General features: G+C 39.7%; 1 protein-coding gene across 2 annotated transcripts in view; it reads left to right on the top strand.

Moving 5' to 3' along the window:
• Positions 1–20,154, top strand: part of LOC121504182 (protein Dok-7-like) — a 59,879-nt gene that overhangs the window by 16,735 nt on the left and 22,990 nt on the right. The window contains exons 5-10 of one of the 2 annotated variants that reach the window (XM_041778840.1): positions 1,968–2,087; positions 9,205–9,303; positions 11,963–12,717; positions 16,526–16,574; positions 16,737–17,270; positions 19,246–19,334. In XM_041778840.1, coding sequence (XP_041634774.1) covers positions 1,968–2,087; positions 9,205–9,303; positions 11,963–12,717; positions 16,526–16,574; positions 16,737–17,270; positions 19,246–19,334 — 1,646 coding nt within the window. The remainder of the gene's footprint in view (positions 1–1,967; positions 2,088–9,204; positions 9,304–11,962; positions 12,718–16,525; positions 16,575–16,736; positions 17,271–19,245; positions 19,335–20,154) is intronic. The other variant, XM_041778841.1, reaches the window with a different exon arrangement.

Raw genomic sequence — 20,154 nt, 5'->3', positions numbered from 1 at the left:
AGAACAGATCGGCGGCGGAAAGCGTGACCTAACCTCTGTACCAATTTTCGTTAGTTAAAAACATCACATTATTGAAATCTGTGTAGAAACTTACTGAATAAAAGTTTAGCTAATTTACTGTAACGAGCTGACTTATAGTGAAACTATGTGTTCAACCTCAACTCAGTAACTCAGAAACTTTTTTAAAACAGTTGTGAGGATGATTTTTACTACAGTTTATTAAAGGGGACATATTTTACCCATTCAAGAGAAGTTTATGTTGGTCTCAGAGCTCCCCCAAACATTCCTGTGAAGTTTGTTGCTGAAAAAACACTCCAGTATTGGATTTTTGCACGTCTAAAGAGCCTGAAAAAGTGATTTTTGCATAATATGTCCCCTTTGATGAAAAGTGTAACCGTTTGCACCATAAATGAAACAAAGGTGGCGAGTTATTTCTGTCAATGATTCACACCTGACATGCATCTTAATCAAATCACATCACATGACTCACATCCTACTAAACTAGCGCTTTAAGCTGCAAGATATTCGGTCTCTTCCTCTGCTCTGCAGTCACCTAGTGCCCTGGATCAGCACTGTGCTCTCACTTTCAACCCACCTCCATCCCAGCATCCACCTGCTGGCTTTGATTGATGTGTTTAAGCTGTTATCTTATCATTTTTCAAATTCTGTGTGTAAAAATCTGTGAGGAGTGATTAAGTCAGGGTCAAACATGCTGTGTTCCCATAATAAATGCTTAAACAAACTACAATGTGAGATTATTGGCCAAAATGGAAAAAAAGAGACAGGGTAAAATAATTTTTTTAAAATGCACATCAGTACAGAGGGATACATATGTATACATTTTATTTTACTCAATTTTTTCCTGAGATAGCAGGGAAATTTGGCAAGTTCTCAAGGAATTTCCTAATTATCTTGGGGAAACCAGTTTTGTTATCTAGGAAAAGCAGACTGAAAAAAGGCTGAAATTTACTTGCAATCACAAGAAAGCCTAAAAAATGTGGAGATGTTCTGTATGCCCAATTTTGGCTTTTATACATCATGAACTTTTTGCCACATATTTATTTGCTGGCACACATTTGTGACCCGCAAATAGCTTCACTACCCATGATAATGATATCAGTATCAGTAAAAGATGTAAGGAGACAGCTTAAAGTGCCTGTTCTGTGAAATAGTCTCATTGTTATCGATAAGAAATTTGCAGGAGCGCATGTACAAAATGACTCACTGAAGTTCAGTGATCCTTGGTCCATATTCTTGTTCTTGTTTTTTGTTGAGGACTTCAGCAGCAGCTTAGTGAATCTGCTGTAGTTGTCTGATGGTTGGAGTAGGACCGCTAATCCCATAGAATGAACAGAAATGCATGAACAAGCTCTTGAAGATATTGCTGGATATTATTTTTTAAAGTTTGTGATAGATGTTTAAGATGAGAGTTGGCAGACTTTTGAGATAGAAATCTTCCTGTGATTTGTCAGTGGTTTTCGCTGGTAATGAATGAAGCTGCATGCTGACTTGAATCGTTCCCTGCTGGCTCTAAAATAAGTGCATTTGATTTTTTTGTCTTTGTTTAAATGGAGAAAATGATGCACTCATGGAGTTGTTCCTTTTTGTTTAAATTATGCAGCTGAGTCTCCATAAAAACATCAGATAATGTTTACTGATTTTTGGTTTTGTACGAATTTACCACAGTACATTTGACATTGCTGATGAAAACCAAACAAACCAGGATCAGACGACTGATTTGACAGAACAAAATAATTTTGGAAACATATTTGGACCAAACGAAGAAATAGGTGACTACAAATGATCTTCTTTGCATCCCTATGAGGTATCAGTGATGTGGGAATTTTACATGACACCCCCAGGAGGTGTAGGGTAACACTCTACTAATGAAGGTGCATTCGTTCTGCTTGTGGATATTTCAGTGCTGTAATAAATAACGTGACACTAATAAAGTCTACTTTCTACAGGGGCCGGTGTGTTTTTGCTGGCGTCTGCTGAGAGCGAGCAGATCAGCTTTCTGTTCGACTGCATCGTCCGAGGAATCTCCCCCACCAGAGGCCCTTTTGGACTGCGGCCAGTTTTGCCAGGTCAGTATACGAGGTGTTTAAAGCTGCTCGGCTGCAAAGGGCTGAAAGACCGACCATGTGAGAGAGTTCGTTTGATTAGAAGAAAGAAGGCAGATGTTTTTGCCGTGATTATGAGGATAATGAGTAGCTGAGTTGTTTCCAAGGAGGATCAGCAAACATTAAAGTCAACAGTGGCCATTTAAAGTGGAGCAAACCCTGCGTGGCTCCCCTCCTGTGCCTCCAGGGATTTGTCGTAGCTTTAGGTGTGCTGCCTTCCTGGAATCAGACCATTTTTGGCTGAATGAGTCAGAGGATTCCTCGGTCTGCTTTCATGTGACTAAATTATGAGTGACAGATGTTTTTTTACGTAATTGGATAATCCTCTGAAGGAATTTATAATTTTAGTCAAATCCTAACCCCTGACTTAAGCGTGCTGAGCTGAATGTAAGGTTACTTTAGACATCAGTCCGAGGATAACTACTGTACTCGGTGTGTTTATGGAAATTCAATTGTAGTCTATGTATAGTTGAGGTTGTAGTGCTACTGTTGGAGTGTAAGCTGGATGATGGGCCGAGTTCCAAACAGTCATTAGGTTTCTTTTACTCGTGTAACAGCAGGGCTGTCTGGCAAGACATCAATTTGTCAAAGACAGTGAGGTTAGTGTGTTTAATGAGCACACTGAGCTCCAGCATGTCCGCCCTCAGCTCCTCTGTTCTCCTCTTCTCTGGACACCATTTGTCAAAGCTTGACAGCATCTGCTGGTGTGTTTGGCAAAAAAGTTTTATTGGCAAGTGCACAGCTTGTTCTTGTGAGATTATTTACATAGTCCTGTGGAGCGTTTTTATGTCTTTTAGTAGGGATGCATGATATTGGTATCAGCAGATTTCATATTGAAAAGTGAACTATCAGTATCAGTAAATATAAACTTTCTGCTACAACCGATCTGCCTCTGTCAGTGGGAAATATACGCTGTATGTACTAAGAAATTACTGAAGTTTAAGCCTGGACCAGCAGACCTACTCAAGCTGAAGCCTTTTTCTTTATTCATCATTTCTTAGACTTTAAGGTCTGTTTTTGGGACTGAAATTTTGTTAATTTGTTCATTATCAAACTATAAATTGTGTTTTTTAAGGACTAGAGATGGGCCAGTCCACATTTTAAAGTTCTGATCTAATTTCAGTACATTCTGGTGGATAGAGTTGGAAATGGGGACTAGAGACTGCGGGAAAGGGCCACAGGCCAGATTCGAAACCCGAGCCACCCATGCACATGGGGCCTTAGACCATTGGTTCCCAACCTGAGGTACGGGACCACCCCAGGGGGGTGCAAGGCTTTGCCTGTTCTGAGACTGCCAAAATTAGATTTTCAAATATTGATTAAAACCATGTTAAAGCAGTTATTAAGAGAGCACAAAAAATGATGCCATTGCACCTGTGCAACTTAAAAAGAGAGCATTAGTGTGCAAACATCTTTTTGGCTGACCGCTGAGGTCAGCCCTAGATGGCTCTGTCTGTGACTGACTGACTAAGTGATGTTTTCTCTGTGTCTCTCTGTCTCTGTTTCAGCATGAGTATATGATGGTTAAGGGGAAAAGGGTTACTTGTTGTGTGACTGCTTGTATACAACAGCTGCTAGTGGAGTAATTAGCTCAGAATTAGCCACAGGGGTACTTTTGTCAAAACTGGACATTTCTTTATAAAAACAAGGACGGTTGTCATTCTTTCAGTTTTATGGTTTATTTATTGTCCCCATGCTTCATTTAGAGTTTGATATTTTTGGGTAATATTTTGACAAAGAGGGGTTATCTGTTTTTTTTTATTATTTTTATTTCAACGGAAATCACAGAACACTACTCACACTGTGTTTTACAGCTTTCAGCATATTAAAAGTTATAGAATTGGTGCTTTATTGCCTAAAAAAATCTAGTTTTATATCAAGCATTAGGTTTAATTTTTGCTATTCTGAATATTAAAAAAATGTAGTCCCAACAGTTTTTGAAAAATAGCATGCTGTTAAATCAATCAAGGGTTAAAAAAAATGCTTAATTTTCTAATTTCAAAGCTGAATGAGGAGCCATTTGGGAGCCGAAAGAGCCGGCTCTTCTTGCTGAACTGATCCATATGATTTCTGAACAGAGCAGGAATTTGGATCCTTCAATTCTCAACCCACAGACATTAGGGACAGCACAATTACACACCCCAACAAAAAATCACTCTACCAGGACACACAATTCAGTCAGGCATTTCTACGGGCATCCCAGAGAGATGCAGTCAGCCATATACTAGGTTCTGTTACAAACCTTCTCACAGAAGCTTAAAAAACAGAACAAGTGAAAATGTTCCTTTGTCCCATGCTGTAAAATGCTCTCATTGCTGTACTTTATGGATGTGTTTCCTTCTATTTCTGTTTCAATAACACGTTCTGATGCTTCGTATCATACGAGTAAAGCTGTTAAACTCGATCTGCTGTCCCGCTGTGGACGTTCACACCTTCGATTTTCTTCACTGCTGCTTTTAAAACATTTTCTCACTCAGTCCGCAACTTATCAGGAAATAAGGACCGGGCAGCTGTGGGGGCTTGTGGGTATTCTGGTTTTCACACATCCTCCTGCCCGATGGCAGGTTGAGCTCATACTCCTATTATTGCGGTGCGTACTCTAGAATAAATAGCAGGCAGGATGTCTGAGAGAGGGGGGGTCAAAGTCAACAGTTCATATAAGCAGAGCAGCCAAAGCTTTCTAATCACTCCGGGCATGTATGTAACCTCATCCACAGGATTCCACTGCCCCCCCCCCCCCCTTCCCCTTCATTTCATACTTGGTCACCCACCACTACACCCCCCCCAACCCCCAACCCCCTTCATTTTATACCATCTTATTCCTCCCAGCAGCCTTCAGTTGTGTCCCTCATTCTTACTTTAGGTTCACCTCTCAGTCCTTGTCCTGATGAAATCCCCCCACCCTGGACTTAATTAATGACTGTTATGTTCTTTAATCTGTCTGCCACCTTCACAGGCTGTAATGTCTCCACCTCTCCTTGCCTGTAGGAAACAACACGTATCTCAGTGCGGGGCATTTTAAACTTTAGTTTTTTGAAGTTACTGGCATTGAAATATTTTCATTTTCATGGTACATTTTGTTGCAGTGGTGTTTTTCTTATTGAAGTTTATGATAAATTTCAGCTCCTTAAGTAACAAGCACAGATATGAGAAACATGTACTAAGTTCGCAGCTCAAAGCTCGGAGCCATCTGTGCCCAAATGTGCATTTTCTGGCTTCTGTAGCCATCAGAGGTTGGAGGTGTTGTTGGAGCTTAGCAGGGATGAGCAAGCTGCAAAAATACCTCATGTGAAAGGGTACAACACCTGCCAGTCAAATACATAATACCTGAGACTGTGGCTGTGTCATGGAAAAAGATTTGACTAAACAATAAATATCATGACAGAGGGTTATGTTTTCATATATTATGATATTTTTAAGAAAAAAAATTATTATGTGTTATTGGCTCTAACAGAAGGAAAACTAAGGCCTTGAAAAAACAAAACAAAGTTGAGTAAGTTTGCTTTTTCAAAGCTTTATTTAAGGGCTTTTATGCCTTTATTAGGAAAAGGAAAACAAATAGTGCTAGAAACTATAAAGAATGTGGGGAATGGCATGCCTTAAAGGAGCAATGGGCCAGATTTGAATCTGTTCAATAGAGATCGGCCTCTGCATATTGACCTGATATAACTACCAGGTCACCAGCACCCCTTAAAGCCTTGTTTTATTTATCTGTGTCAAATCTACACCACCTTTGCTGTAGTAACATATGTCATTGTGAGCACACTTGGTGTGTCCACCACACTCTGCAATACTTTGCCCAAAGCTACTTTGAAGTGTGATTTTTATGCTAGTTCCTGGTCCAAGCACCACGTTTCCTGCTTGTTTGTGTACAAGAAACTTAGACCAAGTTGATAAATATCGAGCAGCAGTTGTTGCAAACTAGACAGATAGGCAGTATTGGATGGAGGGGTGCTAAGAACAGCCTCTGAATCAGCTGAGGAGAATTTTTTTTCCATCATTTTGCCCCATCACACTAGATGCAAGATGTGCATAAATATCCTGCCTTGAAAGGGCAAATGTGTCATAAACTTTTTTTTTACAGCAAAGGATAGAGGTGATGGATGGAGATTGTGGAATGACATGTGAGAAAGAAGCTCGACCCCCACTTTGAGTAGAACAGCTCGTGGAGATGGGACACACAGAGCACAACTAAGCACAAAAATAAGGAAAATTGTGTTTGGTAGATTATTTCTTTGTTGTAACAATGCTTCTTGGCAATAAATCTCATACAGTTGGAAAGCCTGTTTAGTTCCCTTTCAACTGGTGCAACATTTGTAAGGATCATCCATTTGTGTAACCTTGCAAAGCAGATGGATACGCCTGTTTCCGTGTTTCTCTCTGGCAAATCCATCTTGCAGAGCTCCCATCTGAACCATTTGGGCCCGGTTAGAAAGTGACAGGACCAATCAGCAACAAGGGGCAGTACTTTCTGGCTTGGCAGAGTTGTGACGTAAGCAAGCAGCAACAAGAAACCAGTGCAATTATGGCTGTAGACATTTGTGTGAATGCTGCTAAAGCACCAGTTTTATCAGAACTTGATGAAATTTCTTCATTAAAGGAAGAACAAAGAACAGCATTGAGTTGTTTTCTTTTCAAAAACAACAAAAGTCATGTACTGACATGTCTACAGTCGTCATGTTTCACGTTATGCAGTTCCATATGGAGTTTAGTCCTTGGTAGAGCCGTAGCTCGATAGCGGCTACGTTACGTGTTTTGTTGCTCTGATTGGCCCGTAAAGATGTGACAGACAGAACGTTCATCCAATAATCACCCTCTGAGTTTTTTTTCAAAAGCTCTGCTCTTTCCCAAACATTGTGTCAGAGGACCCCTCCCACCCCTCCATGGCCCTGAACACCCGCTTCAGTGAGGTCGAGTGTCTGGCTGAGTCCCACCAGCACCTCAGCAAGGAGTCCATGTCGGGCAACAAACAGGCCAATGCCGTCCTGCAAAAAGTGCTGAAGCAGTTGGAGGTTTAAGTAATAACACAGCATTTTTTAAACCACTAAGCAGTTAGGGTTAGGGGAAGGTAGTGGGGTATACCCTGGAGCCCACCTTAAGTCCTAGGGTTAAGGTTAGGTGTTTAGTCCAGAGCCCTGAAGGGGGGTTAGGTTTAGGCATAAGTCACTAAACGGTTAGAATTAGGGCAAGGTAGCTGGGTAGGGCATACCTTGGAGCCCACACTAAGTCCTATGGTTAGGGTTATTACATAATGTGGCGCTACAGGGTACTAAAAACTCAAAACAAGAGTCAAAAGCAACAGCAAAATAAACTGTTTGGCATTGGCAGAGAAGATTTGGCAAATTTTCATGGGCGCGACCCACATACCCAGCTCTGCTGCTCATCCCACAAATGCATGATCCTTACAAATGTGTCATCATTTAAAAAGGAAATTATCAGGCTCTCAACCGGTACAAGATTTTTTATCAAGACGCATTGTTACAACAAAGAAATAATCTACCAAACACAATTTATCTTACCAGAGTAAGAGGAGGGCTCAGAGGTAGAAGATTAAAATACAGCTGGAAATACAAATAAACATGATACCGTAAGATGTTCAGGGACCACTATAGTTGCATTGGTTGGGAAAGTTAGGGCAAATACTGATTTTTAAAATAACAATTCAACTGATACCAAGACCAATGTCGTTTTCTTCAGGACTCCCACTACACTGACGTTTTCTTTCATGTTTTGCCGTGAAAACCGATCAAAGTTTGTGCAACAGGGCACGTCATTTGCCCATTAAAAAGCCTCTTATTTGATTAAGCTGCTTGAAGCCAGCCTTAAATTGTTTGGACATCAGATGAACATTGGCTTCCGATTCAGAATTAAAAGTAAAAGTCCTGCTAAAGGATCTACACAGTGGCATTAAAAAAGTTTAAAGAAATATAAGTGTGTACCCGGCCCTGCGAGGTTTAAAAAAATCAATCATCAAAGTACTATTTATTTGTTATTTTAAGAGGTTATTCTTACCATTGCAGACAAAAGCCTCTTGATTCTGCAAATCTTAGGGGACTCTAGACATCAAAACTATCTATAACTCATTTACTTTAATAAAAAAAAAAAAAATTAGTTTTGTCTAATTTGTATTCTTGGGCTGCTTTGATAAAAATCTGATTCTCAGCAGGAAACCGTGGGAATCTCTCTCCCTGTATTTGTAGAGCTTTGATATTTCTAGTTTATATTAGAAGTTTCAAAGTGAAGGAGAAAAAGATCAATATTTAACAGAAATGTGGAAGCTAAATGTGAGTGCAGAAATGTGAAATCTTACCCTCTAAATGTTTCAATTTCACAGAAATCTTGTGATGTGCATCTTGGTTATTCCTGGAGGACATGCAGCTGAATGTCCTGCTGGTAGAGATCATTTTGAAGGGTGATTTATGTAACCGACTTAGTGTATGTGGGACAGAGGACACTGAGGTCAGGCCTCACTAAAGTCCTCCATTAGTTTGTCTTGATCTATTATTTTTTAATTCGAGGACACAGCGGAGCACAGCAGGTTGACTCTTCTCTTATAGGATGTGATCTTGAAACGTTTGCTTTCTGTTAGGTTTAACTCATCACTAAAAGAGGCTCTAATAGAGAAAAACAGAAATCAATCCCATGTTAGCGTTGACCTTGGTGCTCTTAGGTACACTAGATCCTTGAACAGCACCGACAGTCTTTGGCCAGAGTGCGTACCGACACGAACACGTGGCAACGCTATTTTTAAACCCTGTAGTGCACAAATACTGAAAGGTGTTCCCCTGTGTGGCCCTCAGACAGAATCATAGTTCACAACACTCCTGTAAGAGTGTATGCATGGCTCTTTTCTCCCTGCAATGCTGTGTCTGAGGTTTTATTCTAATGAGGCAACAAGATGATGAGTGACACCCTTGTGGTTTGAAGTGTCTTTTCTCTGGAGTAGACAAATCTGTGTTTTCACAGCTGAGTCACCACAGAACAAATTGCTCATCTTTGTCGATGTGTCAAACAAGAAGCGCTAAAGTTACCTTGTCTTAACTGTCTTGTTTACAATACTTTTGGATTTTCTCTCTGACAGACCCCAGCTCCACACAGGCAAGCTCAGAGGAGAGGCTGAACCACGAGGCCCAGGAGCTGGAGAAACGGCTGAGCATGCTCTCACACAGAAGCAGCACAGGTAGACCATGACCTGTAGAAAAAAGAGCTAGAACTTCACAGAGAGTTTTCAGTTTTACATGTCCTCTAGGGCTGATTTTTATACATCCCCACTTATGGCCCAAGGTAAGGAAAAAAACAGCTGTGAATAAATTTATTCCCACACCTCCACAAATCTGCGTACATAATTAATAATCAGTGTACACAGTTTTGTAAACTGTGGGAAGGATCAGCCAACACAATTTCGTCCTTTAGAGAAGAAATCAATGACGGATGCTGTGGATAAAATGATGAATATAATGGCATTATGATATAGAACAATGTATATTGTTTTTTCTGTCCCTTTTTAAATTTTTTTTTAGAAATAACAGCCCTTTTTTAAAACTAGCTGCAGAGTAAACATGTTAGTAAACTCAGTGGTTCCTGCAGATTACAAATGTGTTCCCACAGATGAACTGTGCATGCAATTTACAGACCTGTGCCAACAGTTAAAAAAATATGCTTCCGTAGATTAAAAATCGGTTCCCTTTTGGTTAAAAACATTTTCCCATAAATCACATGTTGCCAAATCTGTTTCCATAGATTACGTATGGGTTCCCACAAATTAACAAATCTGTTCCCAAAAATACCAAATTATTTCCCGTAGATTAAAGCCTGTCACCTTACATTATGAATCTGTTTCCTTAGATTAAAAATCGGTTCCTCCAGTTTCGTAATCTTTTTCCTTAGGTCAAAGATCTGTTCCCGTAGATCACAAACGTTCCAGTACAAATGTTCCAGTACACTGCCGATCTGTTCCCATAGATTCTAAATATGTTCCTTAACAAACATGTCCTTTAGATTACAAATCTATTCCATAGATTGTATATATGTTCCCATGGATTACACATCCATTCCCATAGATCGCAAATCTATTTTTAAAGATAACAAATCCATTTCCCTGTATTAGTTATCTGCTCACATAGATCACACATCTCTTCCCATAGATTAAAAATCTGTTTGCATAGTTCACAAATCTGTTCCCACAGATAACATTTCTGATCCCATAGATTACAGTTCTGTTTATCTGGGTAAAATATCGATTATAAATGTTTCTCAAGTTAAAAATTCATTTCCAAAGATTAAAAATTTGTTTGTGTAGATTACAAATTTATTCCCATAAATTACTAATCCTTTCCCATAGAACTGCTACCATAAATTACACATCTGTTTCCATAGATTACACGCCTGTCCTCATATTTAACAAATCTGCTCCTGTAAATTACTATTTTGTTCACATATCTATCAAATCTGTGTCCTTAGATCAGTCATCTTTTCTCATAGATTACAAAGCTGTTCCCACAGATTACATATCAGATCCCTCAGTGTTGATGAATCAATTCAAACTGTTTTCAAGTTGGCACTTGTAGTCCATATATCAGACTTACGAGTTTCTTTAAGCAGTGGGAACAGTAAAATGAAATGATATCTTCCCTCAGAGTAATGATTCTTAACTGTTTGCTCTTGGAGCTCTTTGGAGCTGGTCACCAATGTGTTCCTGGTAAAAAAAAAACAGAGCCATAAAGTCCATGGAGTCCATGTTTCATCTATATTTTATTTTACATTTTTTTGCTGTGATAACATATAAAGTTTGGTTGTTGTCTCAAGATCTCAACTTATCTCATTTTCTTTGCATAACAAAGTTGGTTTTCCCATGATAATGTGTTATTTCTTGAGATCTGTGGAAACAACTAAAATGTACAGTACATGTTATCAAAGGAAACAGAGTAAAGTTAAGTGTATGCATGCATGTTCCTCTATTTTTTCAGTCATATTAATATTCTATATTTGATATGTGGAAAATTTTCACAAATTTGGGTCTTGATTTTTCATTGGGGAGGTTCTGATGGGTCTTGAGACTAGACCAGCTGAGAACCGCCCTATAAGGACCGTGAGATACAAAGTATTTATTGTCCCTTCAGTCCTCTTTAAAAATTTAAAAAGATACTACCTTTCTGAGTACTATCTGCCAATCCCAAACAAATCTGTTAGTTAACACAGCTGTTTTCATAGATAACACATGCAGGCCTGTAGTTAACAAATCTGTACAGGTTGAAAACCCGTGGGAATGGATTATAAATCATACTCACAGGTTTTTTACTTGTGTAACAGACTTGCTCATGGCTGTTTTCTTCCTCACCTGAAAGCAGGAGGGTGGGGATGGTTTGGATTGAATATTTCTGGTTGCATAATCATCCCAAAGCACCTTTAATCGCTTACTCAGCAAAGAAACAAAAGTACATGTGCTTTTAATGACTCTGTATAAGGATACTAATTAAGTTTTCGCACAGGTGTGATTTATTTTTCTCATTTTTTTGATTACTGGGATTAAAGGTGCTGAAAATAAACAGCTTTCTTATGCTTTTTTTGCAATAAATTCTTTTACTTTTATCCCAGGAAGGTAGAGTTATGAAGTAAGAAGACTCTGTCATGCCTGTTTCTATCTCTATCTAAATAAAGGCTTAAAAGCCCCAAAATATATCTTAAAAAAGGCAATAAAATAATGATATAATAGAATGAAAGAAGAAAAGATAGCAAAAGAAACTAATAATAGAAGATACAAGAAAAGATGGGTAAAACTTATTAATCAGCAAGGTTTTTATCTTGAATGCGTTAACATTTTATCAATCTTATCTTTGCAGTTTCGTCCTCATACTGCCCATCTGCTGGAGGAGATGACCGCAGCATATCTGGCTCCTCTGACACCTCAGACACTAGCCAATCAGACTGCAGCATCGGCAGCCGCCTCGCCATTTGGACCGAACCGCCCGCCACCCCGTCTGAGATCACCAGCCTCTCTAAAACAACTCTACAGAGCACGGACAAACTTTCAGTCAATCAGGGAGGCGGAGTTCGACCAGCAACAAAGCCCCCACGGCAGCTCCAGGAGATCGGCCGCCAGAGCTCGTCTGACAGCGGCATCGCCACCGGCAGCCATTCCTCTTATTCTGGAAGTTTCTCCTCCTACACGGGCAGCCTGGACATCACAGCAGGGGAGGAGTTTGGCTCTGTTTTCAGCCTGCCTCCACACTTGGCTCAAGATCTGAGCCCCTGTAGCTGCTCTGCTGTCCCTGGACATGAATATCAGGTGCCTTTGTCACTTAGGTATCTTTATGACTCACCTAAGAGTGTGATACAGGAAGGGAGTAAAGACAATGAACCCTCCACTCCCAGCGCATCAAACCGCTCTACAAACTTAACAAAGGAGGAGAAAAGTGGCGCCAAAACATGTGAGGGCCTCTCAGAAGCTCCTGAAACAAAGTCAGTGAGTGAACACTTTGAGGAAGGTAAAAAAACCAAGACAGCGCCCTCTAGTGAGCACCCAGACTCGTGTCACATCTGCACCTCCGTCTCCAAAACCATCGTGACCATCTGCTCCGTCTGTGGAGGATTTAAGGTGAGAAAATTATCTTTGTGTGTCATTTTGGGAGGATTTTCTGTCTCTTTCTACCCATCTGCCTTGCACAGACTTAATTTACACTAAAATAAAGTGTATCTGGCTATCTGTGTGCTTTGAAAACAAAAAGGCATCATCTTGTCCACATTTTGTCCTGCACGTGCTCAGTTGTGGAACACATCCCAGTTATCATCACTCTGTCATCTGTGGTGTGGCTCGCTGTCAGTGTGACCTTTATGGTGTCCTGCAGGCTGACACTGATTTCTGGTTTTGGTGTCAAAACAACAAGAACAATCCCATAATCCATCTGTGAAATAAGTAAGCATTTTAGCAGCCAGTCAAGCTGGAAACTGTCCTTGTTTGAAGCAGATTTAGACCTTGAGAGTAGTGATTTTTCATGCATTTTTTTTCTAATTTAACACCTTTTATTGGTAAAAATCCCACTGTTTAGCTAAGGGATTGATGTCTTTACTTGAGAAATACACATACGCTCCGGGCTGAATGCTATCCAGGTTTATTTTCAGCTTTGAAATCCAAGATAAAAAACACAAATCTTCCACTAAATCTTCTCATAATGAGCTTTAAGGTTCGGTTTGCTCCTCGGCATATTTATCATGGCGTTAGAAGTGCTTTCTTCTGCTGACTTTGACCTTTATTAAGTTTTATTAAGGGATTATTTAAAAATTGTTTGGCCCATTTAAAGCAGAATTGAGGTAAGAAAGCCAATCATTATTTAGGAGAACCCACATTTACATATTCAAATTATTGTTTTATGCAGTCATCAGCTTGTAAACACTCAAATATTCAGTTTATTATAATAATGGTGCGGAAAAAAAAAAATTAAATATTCACCCTTCTGAAGAGGAATCCAGAACATGTTTAGCTTTTGCATAAAAACAACCGGACATATCACTGAAAAAGTGGGATATTAATATTCCAATCATAAGTCCTTCCATTGAGATCATCAACTTTTGGCCGCTACTGCCTGGATATTGCAGTAAAGCAGTTGTGTGCCATAGGCTATATAAACATGCACATAGTCTCAGTGATGTCAGCCAGTTCCTAAAGCATACTGGAGATGCTGCCTCAGACTAACTTTTGTTTATTACAATGACAGGTAAGAGCTGAGATGAGCCTAATGCCTGACGGACAGCTACAGCGTGGCTTCCTGTCAACCAGATCAGACACATCTCGCATCTTAAAAAAATCCAAATTGATGGGTTATCAAAAAAAAATCACCTTCTGTACAATGAGTATCAGTTAAGAATGAGCCATTAAGACCACATTCGGATTGTAAGCAGGCTTCAAACATGTTAATTTCTGCTGTAAAAATAAGCTTTTATAAATGGGCATGGATGTGAATCCAGGGACTTCAGAGCCAACCTCTAGTGGACACTCGAGGAACTGCACTTTTTTTTGCACTTCTTCACTGGCTTCCTTTTTTAGTGTCATAATGATTGATAACATTATTATAATTATCAAAGCCTGCAGAACAACAAATTGCAAGTTGGCATAATTTTAAGAGTGTAGGACAGGGATCAAATATTTAACTTCTATGAGGTCTGGTTCAACAAAATTTGCTCAAGCAAAGGTCCAGAATATCATTTCATTTAACCTGTGATATTTTTTAGCCCAGTTCATAATAAACAGAAAACAATTACATTTTTATGAACTGGAGTAATAAAATATTATAGTAAATTGTTAATAAATGAAAGTAAAAGGATGCTTTGTTGGCTATTTAAATACAGAATAGGCTACCTACAGACAGGGCTTTAAAAGGATCCGAATCAAATAAAATGATTTATTTTAGAAAAATGGAATATATTGTGATTGTGTGAGATCTGTCCAAGCTTTGCTACACACTTTGCTCAATTATAATATCAAATACGTGCAGGTGATAAAAGATTTCCTCAGGGGTGAGAGGGCGAAGATGAATCCCCATGAAGCAGACACCTGTCTCCGTTTTGTCTGAGCGTCTTGCATTAAAATGAAACGTCTTTAAGCCAAAAATCAAAAGGTGAGAAAGAAAACACAGATGCTGTGATCAGCAATGTTTTCTCGCTTCTTGACATTTGGATTTCTACATCAAATGCCGACGTTAAGGTTCAAACACCTATGCTCAGGATGAATGGAGGTGAGACTTTGATAATAAAATGCATGGCATGTTTTTAAAAGACAACACATTTTGATACGAGGGAGTAAAGTATGGCAAGGGTGACAAACAGCAAACATGTGATGATCAAAATGACCACTAAGTGGGTGAAGCCGTCGTTGTGTTGTCTTTGTTTCCTTCCATTGTGCTGATTCTGTGAAGGCACGTATCTTGAAAAATGTGTGTCATTTTACTACATGATGTCGTATCCTTTTCCAGACCAATAGTGTTTGGAGCAATGTAAGTGGGGTCACTGTGGGACTTTGGAGGGTAACATGCATTTATCAGGGCTACTGGGCCTGCTATGAGTGTGCCCTAAAATGTCTAGTGGGGTCACAGCATAATGGGGCCAGGGCATAGAGGGATTTGCAGCTGGTGGCTGAGAATAATCTTGGTTAATCACAAGAAAGCAGCAGAAAAGAAGTGAGGTACAGCAACAGAATGGCAGTTTAGTCTTTCGTCAATTAATGTAGAAATTTCAGTGAGAAAATTCTACATATTGTACCTTTATGATTACATTAAATCTCTGTGCATAACAAAAAAGAAAAGGTCAAGCTGGCACATGAAGATTGGAACTGTAATAGTATAGAAGAGTGTAGTGTTTTAAATAACTTTAAGTCCAAGCTTGAGCTCAGATTTTCCTGTAAACATCCAGAGGTGCACACTCAGTAAAGATCAGACTAAAGCATGCAGCTCCACCTGCTGGTAGTGCAACAACCTGTGACTACAGCTATCATTATTTTCCACAGAAAAATATTTTGTTTGTCTTCAGTGAAACCAAATGAGCCATGAGGTGATGGATCAGGCATGAGCAGTGTGGGAGAGCATTTGTCACCTTCAGTGTGAGCAACACAATCCTCCTCTTGTCGTGTTTATTAGTTCACAGCTAAAGGGCTAGTTCAGAAAGAAACATTCAACATCTTAATTTGCATTAGTGTATAAAGGTCTTATTATGAGTTACTCAAGTAATTGTTGCTAAAGCATAGTTAAAAATGTTTTTGTCTGGCTGGTTTGACATAAGGGGGGATTGTGGGTAATACATCTCTAAGAAAAACCCTTGTGTGGAGTAAGCTCTGTGTGATGGACGGAGTCATCTGACGCGACATTCAGAGCGTTCACAGCCAGAACACCTCACAGCTGTGACACTAAACAGTCATCTGTGCTGAGACTGGCTACGCTGTATGTATATGCTTGTAATTTTTAACTAAAAGACAGAAAATCAAACAATGAATTGATCCTGTTTCATCTGTTTTCTGTGTAAGCATCTTTTTTAGTCCCATTTAGCAGCACAGCGTGACAAATCTGCTGCTGAAAATAATCCATACACTGCACGATTGACTTCTGTTTTCTCTGAGCTTTTTCTAAGGAAATAATGCAGCTTTTCTTTAAAATCTAGCATTTGCATCTTCATCAGGAGCAAATGAGCTTGTGGCGAGGAATCACAGACAGGCTCATGCATCAGTAGGCATAGAAAGATGGATGAATGCACCACTGCTTTTGCTCTTTACGTGGGATTGTTGGCAACTAAAAAATGTATAGCTCACTGCCAACCTTTAAACACCTAGCCAACATGTTCTTATTTATAGTTCACATAACTCTAATTAAACCAGAGTGCGTTAAGAATATAATTAGTGTTTTTTCTGCTTCATGTCACAGGGGACGCCGCACATCCCTGCAAGTGGGTCAGTGATCCCTGCCATACCAGGTAAGTGCAAAATACCCTGCATGAATACAGTTCTGCATGCATAAAAAGAGTCGATGCATGCTTGAGAAAAGCATTCACTGCTTTTTAAGCATATTTGGGACAGAATCAAAGTGTTTTTATGGCTTTTCATGCCTCCAGAACATCATATTTTCAATCCAACAGAGCAAAGTGTTGACAAATCCCCATGCAGCCAAAACAATATTACAAATTCCTGCCCCTCTCCCGGCCTGGAGAAGCTGACAGCAAGGACGAATGAGGATTCACCGCTGCCAAAAAAAGGGAGAGAGAAATTAGCATGTCTCTTAGCCGATCTGTTGGGCTTTCCAAGTGCTGTTAAGCAGCTGGAGGCAAAGTCTAACAGCCTGAACTTGTATGAGTCAATGAGCTCCAGGAATGAGCTCATATCTGCACCGACTGTCACCTGTGCTGCGTCACAAGGCGCGCACCTGGAGAAAAAAGCTGTCATTTACGAAAACTGTCTCAAGTGTCAGGGAGAGCGCTGTTGGCCTCTTCCACGGGCCGCACCTGCTGAAGTACATCACATCAGGAGCATTTCCACCTTAAAAACACTTTCAGCCAGGCAGAAGAGCAGTGAAGAGCATGAAGCTGCTAATGAAGCTCAAGGTGATGCATCACAGAGCGCAGACAGGTCGTGTCAGTACGGCGAGATGAATGGTCCAAAAGTGACCTGTGAAGGTAAGAGTCCTCTTCATAAAGCTCACGCGATTCCTGTGATGTCCTCTTTTCCTTTATGGTCCTTCTCAAATAGATCCTGTCTTTGTTTCTGGCCTGCTGCTCTCTTTATCATCCATAAAAAGAAAACACTTTCCTCCAGGCTTCTTTTCTTCCTTCTTTTAATCATCGGCTTGATTTCTCTCTGCACACTCTGATGCTTCCTTTTCTGTTTTGCTTCTTCAACTCATCCTCCTGAGGGCTTTGAAAGGGATTTTTGTCAATAAACTGTTTAATCAATGATTTCAGTCTTTACTAGAGAAGCATCACTTCTTTTAACGATGCCTTTGTAACATGGGTTTTTTGGGTTAACAAATGCTATATAAAGAAAAATATTTCTGTATTCAATGGCTTACAACTAAAAATAAAGGATGCCTATTTGAAAGAGGCTATAACAGCCTCAGAATCCTAGATATGCCCATTTTCTTTTCTAAAACTGGTGAAAAATAAATGCATCAACAATCTGGTCAGAAAACAACGTAATTATTTAAAGTACCACAAACATACATGGCCTAACAACAATCAAATGACTGATTACCTAGGGGCACAAACAGTCTGTGTGAATAATTAAAGACTTCCAACTTCTCTAGTTGTTCAAATATGAAGCCAAAATACCCCATAGGATGATGCTGACATGTTAAGAATTTGACATATTGATGTTTTACCTCCTCAACTGTATAAACATAACACACACTCAACTTACCCATTTATTCTGTAGAGCATTTTTGACTGATGTCAGATGAGGAGGCCTGGCTTGCTTTTTCTGTTCTAGTTCATCCAAAGGTGCTGGAAGGGGTTAAGGTCTGGGTTCTGCCACACTGAACTCATCAAACCATGTCTTTATAGTCCTTGCTTTGTGCACTGGGGAACAGTCATGTTAGAATAGAAAAGGACTTTCCTAAATCTGTTGCCACAAAGTTGGAAGCTTCATTGTCCAAAATATCTTGGTAGACTGAAGCATTCATTGGAGATAAGGGGGCTAGCCCAAACCCTGAAGAACAGCCCCATACCATTATCCCTCCTCCATCAAACTTCACAGCTGGCACAATGCAGTCAGGCAGGTAACGTTCTCCCGGCATCCACCAAACCCAGACTGGCCCATCTGACCGGAAAACAGAGAAGCGTGATTCGTCAGTCCACAGAACACATTTCCACAGTCCAGTGTCTGTGTGCTTTTGAACCACTTCATCCGACGCTTGGCATTGGACTTACTGATGTGAGGCTGGCTTGCAGCTGCTCGGCCATGAAAACCCATCCTATAAAGTTCCAGCTGCACAGTTTTTTTGTGCTTACAGGTTGCTGTTGCAACGCTCTCTAATTAAATCACTTACAGTTGACTGGAATATCCAGCAGGGGTGAAGTTTTATGAACGGTCTTATTACAAAGGTGGCATCCATCACAATGCCATGCTTGGAGAGCTCAGAACGACCCCTTTTGTATCACAAATGTTTGTAAATAGAGATTGCATGACTCAGTGCTTGTTTTGTTAATACTGTGTCAACAGGTCTGATTGAAACACAACATATGTAGCCAAATACTTTAGTCCATTATCACTGTTAAATTTCCTCACACCACTTTCCTTTGTTATAGTATTATTGGCTGCAGTTTTCAGAATTTATTGTAAATACTAAACCATCTCTAGCATGTTGAATCTCTTTACCAGCATGCTGTTTTTCCACATCTGTGGCTTAAAGGTCGTCATGATATGAATTCTGACCTGTTCATTTCTGATGTGTTGTAGTCCTGCAAGATTAAAAATCCATAAACTGTTATTTTTCTGCACTTCTGGCTCTGAAGTGATTCATGGATTTAAACCCAGAGAATTTCACCTTAAAAGGACATTGTTTTATTACTTTCTGCCTGGTCCATGCGCATCGCTGCATTAAACCCCACTTTAATTTCTTATATCTAAAACACGCTTTATTTTCTCTGTCACTAGACAAAAGGCTTCACAGTAAAGAGGAGAAACGCAGAGCTGATCCTGCTTATGAGATCATGGAGAGTCGGGCGCTGGAGAGGAACTCTGAGGTAGGCCAATCCAAAACTCTGTAATCGGCTTTCTGCTATCAACAGCTCACACATTTTGACTGTGTAAGTCTTTGTGCTCAAAGTTCAACTCAACCTGTTTTTTTTTTTTTTTTTTTGTGAAAGAAGTGATAACAGGGCAGTAACTATTGACAGGGATTATTGAGCGCACAGAAACTCACTGAAGTAGAATTTAAAGAGTCGCACTTAAAATTGAACATAATCATTTATGTTCAATCAGCGCTTTGTGCTTTTTAAACCTCTGGGTGAGATGGAAAAAGCCAGGATTTTCTTTGTAATGGCCTGAAATAATAGGCTTGATTTTGAGAGCGACTTGTTACCATTTAAGTGTCAGAAAAAGTTCAGAAGCAGCAGTGAAATGTTTGAAGATACTGATCCAGTCCTCATTCGTCATTTTATGTTCTTGGGCGATGTTTTTGCATTAATTGAAAGCTGTTTAGTAAATCAAGAGAGCAGGATTCATAACATAGCTTGTTAAGTCTAAGTCTGTCTAACAAACTGGTAGATAGAGCTAGGGTTAGGGACGAGGAAAAAAAACAGAACCCAGTTCCATATCGATCTGCTAATCTTTCTCAGTTTTTCTGCCCGTCCCGTGATGTAATGTCTCTTTAACATCTTTCATATCACTGGTGCACAAACATACATCACTTCATGCTAGGGCAACATAAGCTCCAAGCACACTGGCAATACGAATAAAAAAAAAAAAACAATGCTGTACCATCGACTTCGAAAAACAAACCTGTCCACCTAATCTGCTCTAACTGGCCCACTGATTAAAAATACTAATCCAGTATTGAAATCT

This window comes from Cheilinus undulatus, linkage group 22 (genome assembly GCF_018320785.1).
Source record: "Cheilinus undulatus linkage group 22, ASM1832078v1, whole genome shotgun sequence".
Classification (NCBI taxonomy): domain Eukaryota; kingdom Metazoa; phylum Chordata; class Actinopteri; order Labriformes; family Labridae; genus Cheilinus; species Cheilinus undulatus.
The sequence above is the reverse complement of the archived record's forward strand: the minus strand, read 5'-3'. Positions and strand labels throughout refer to the sequence as shown.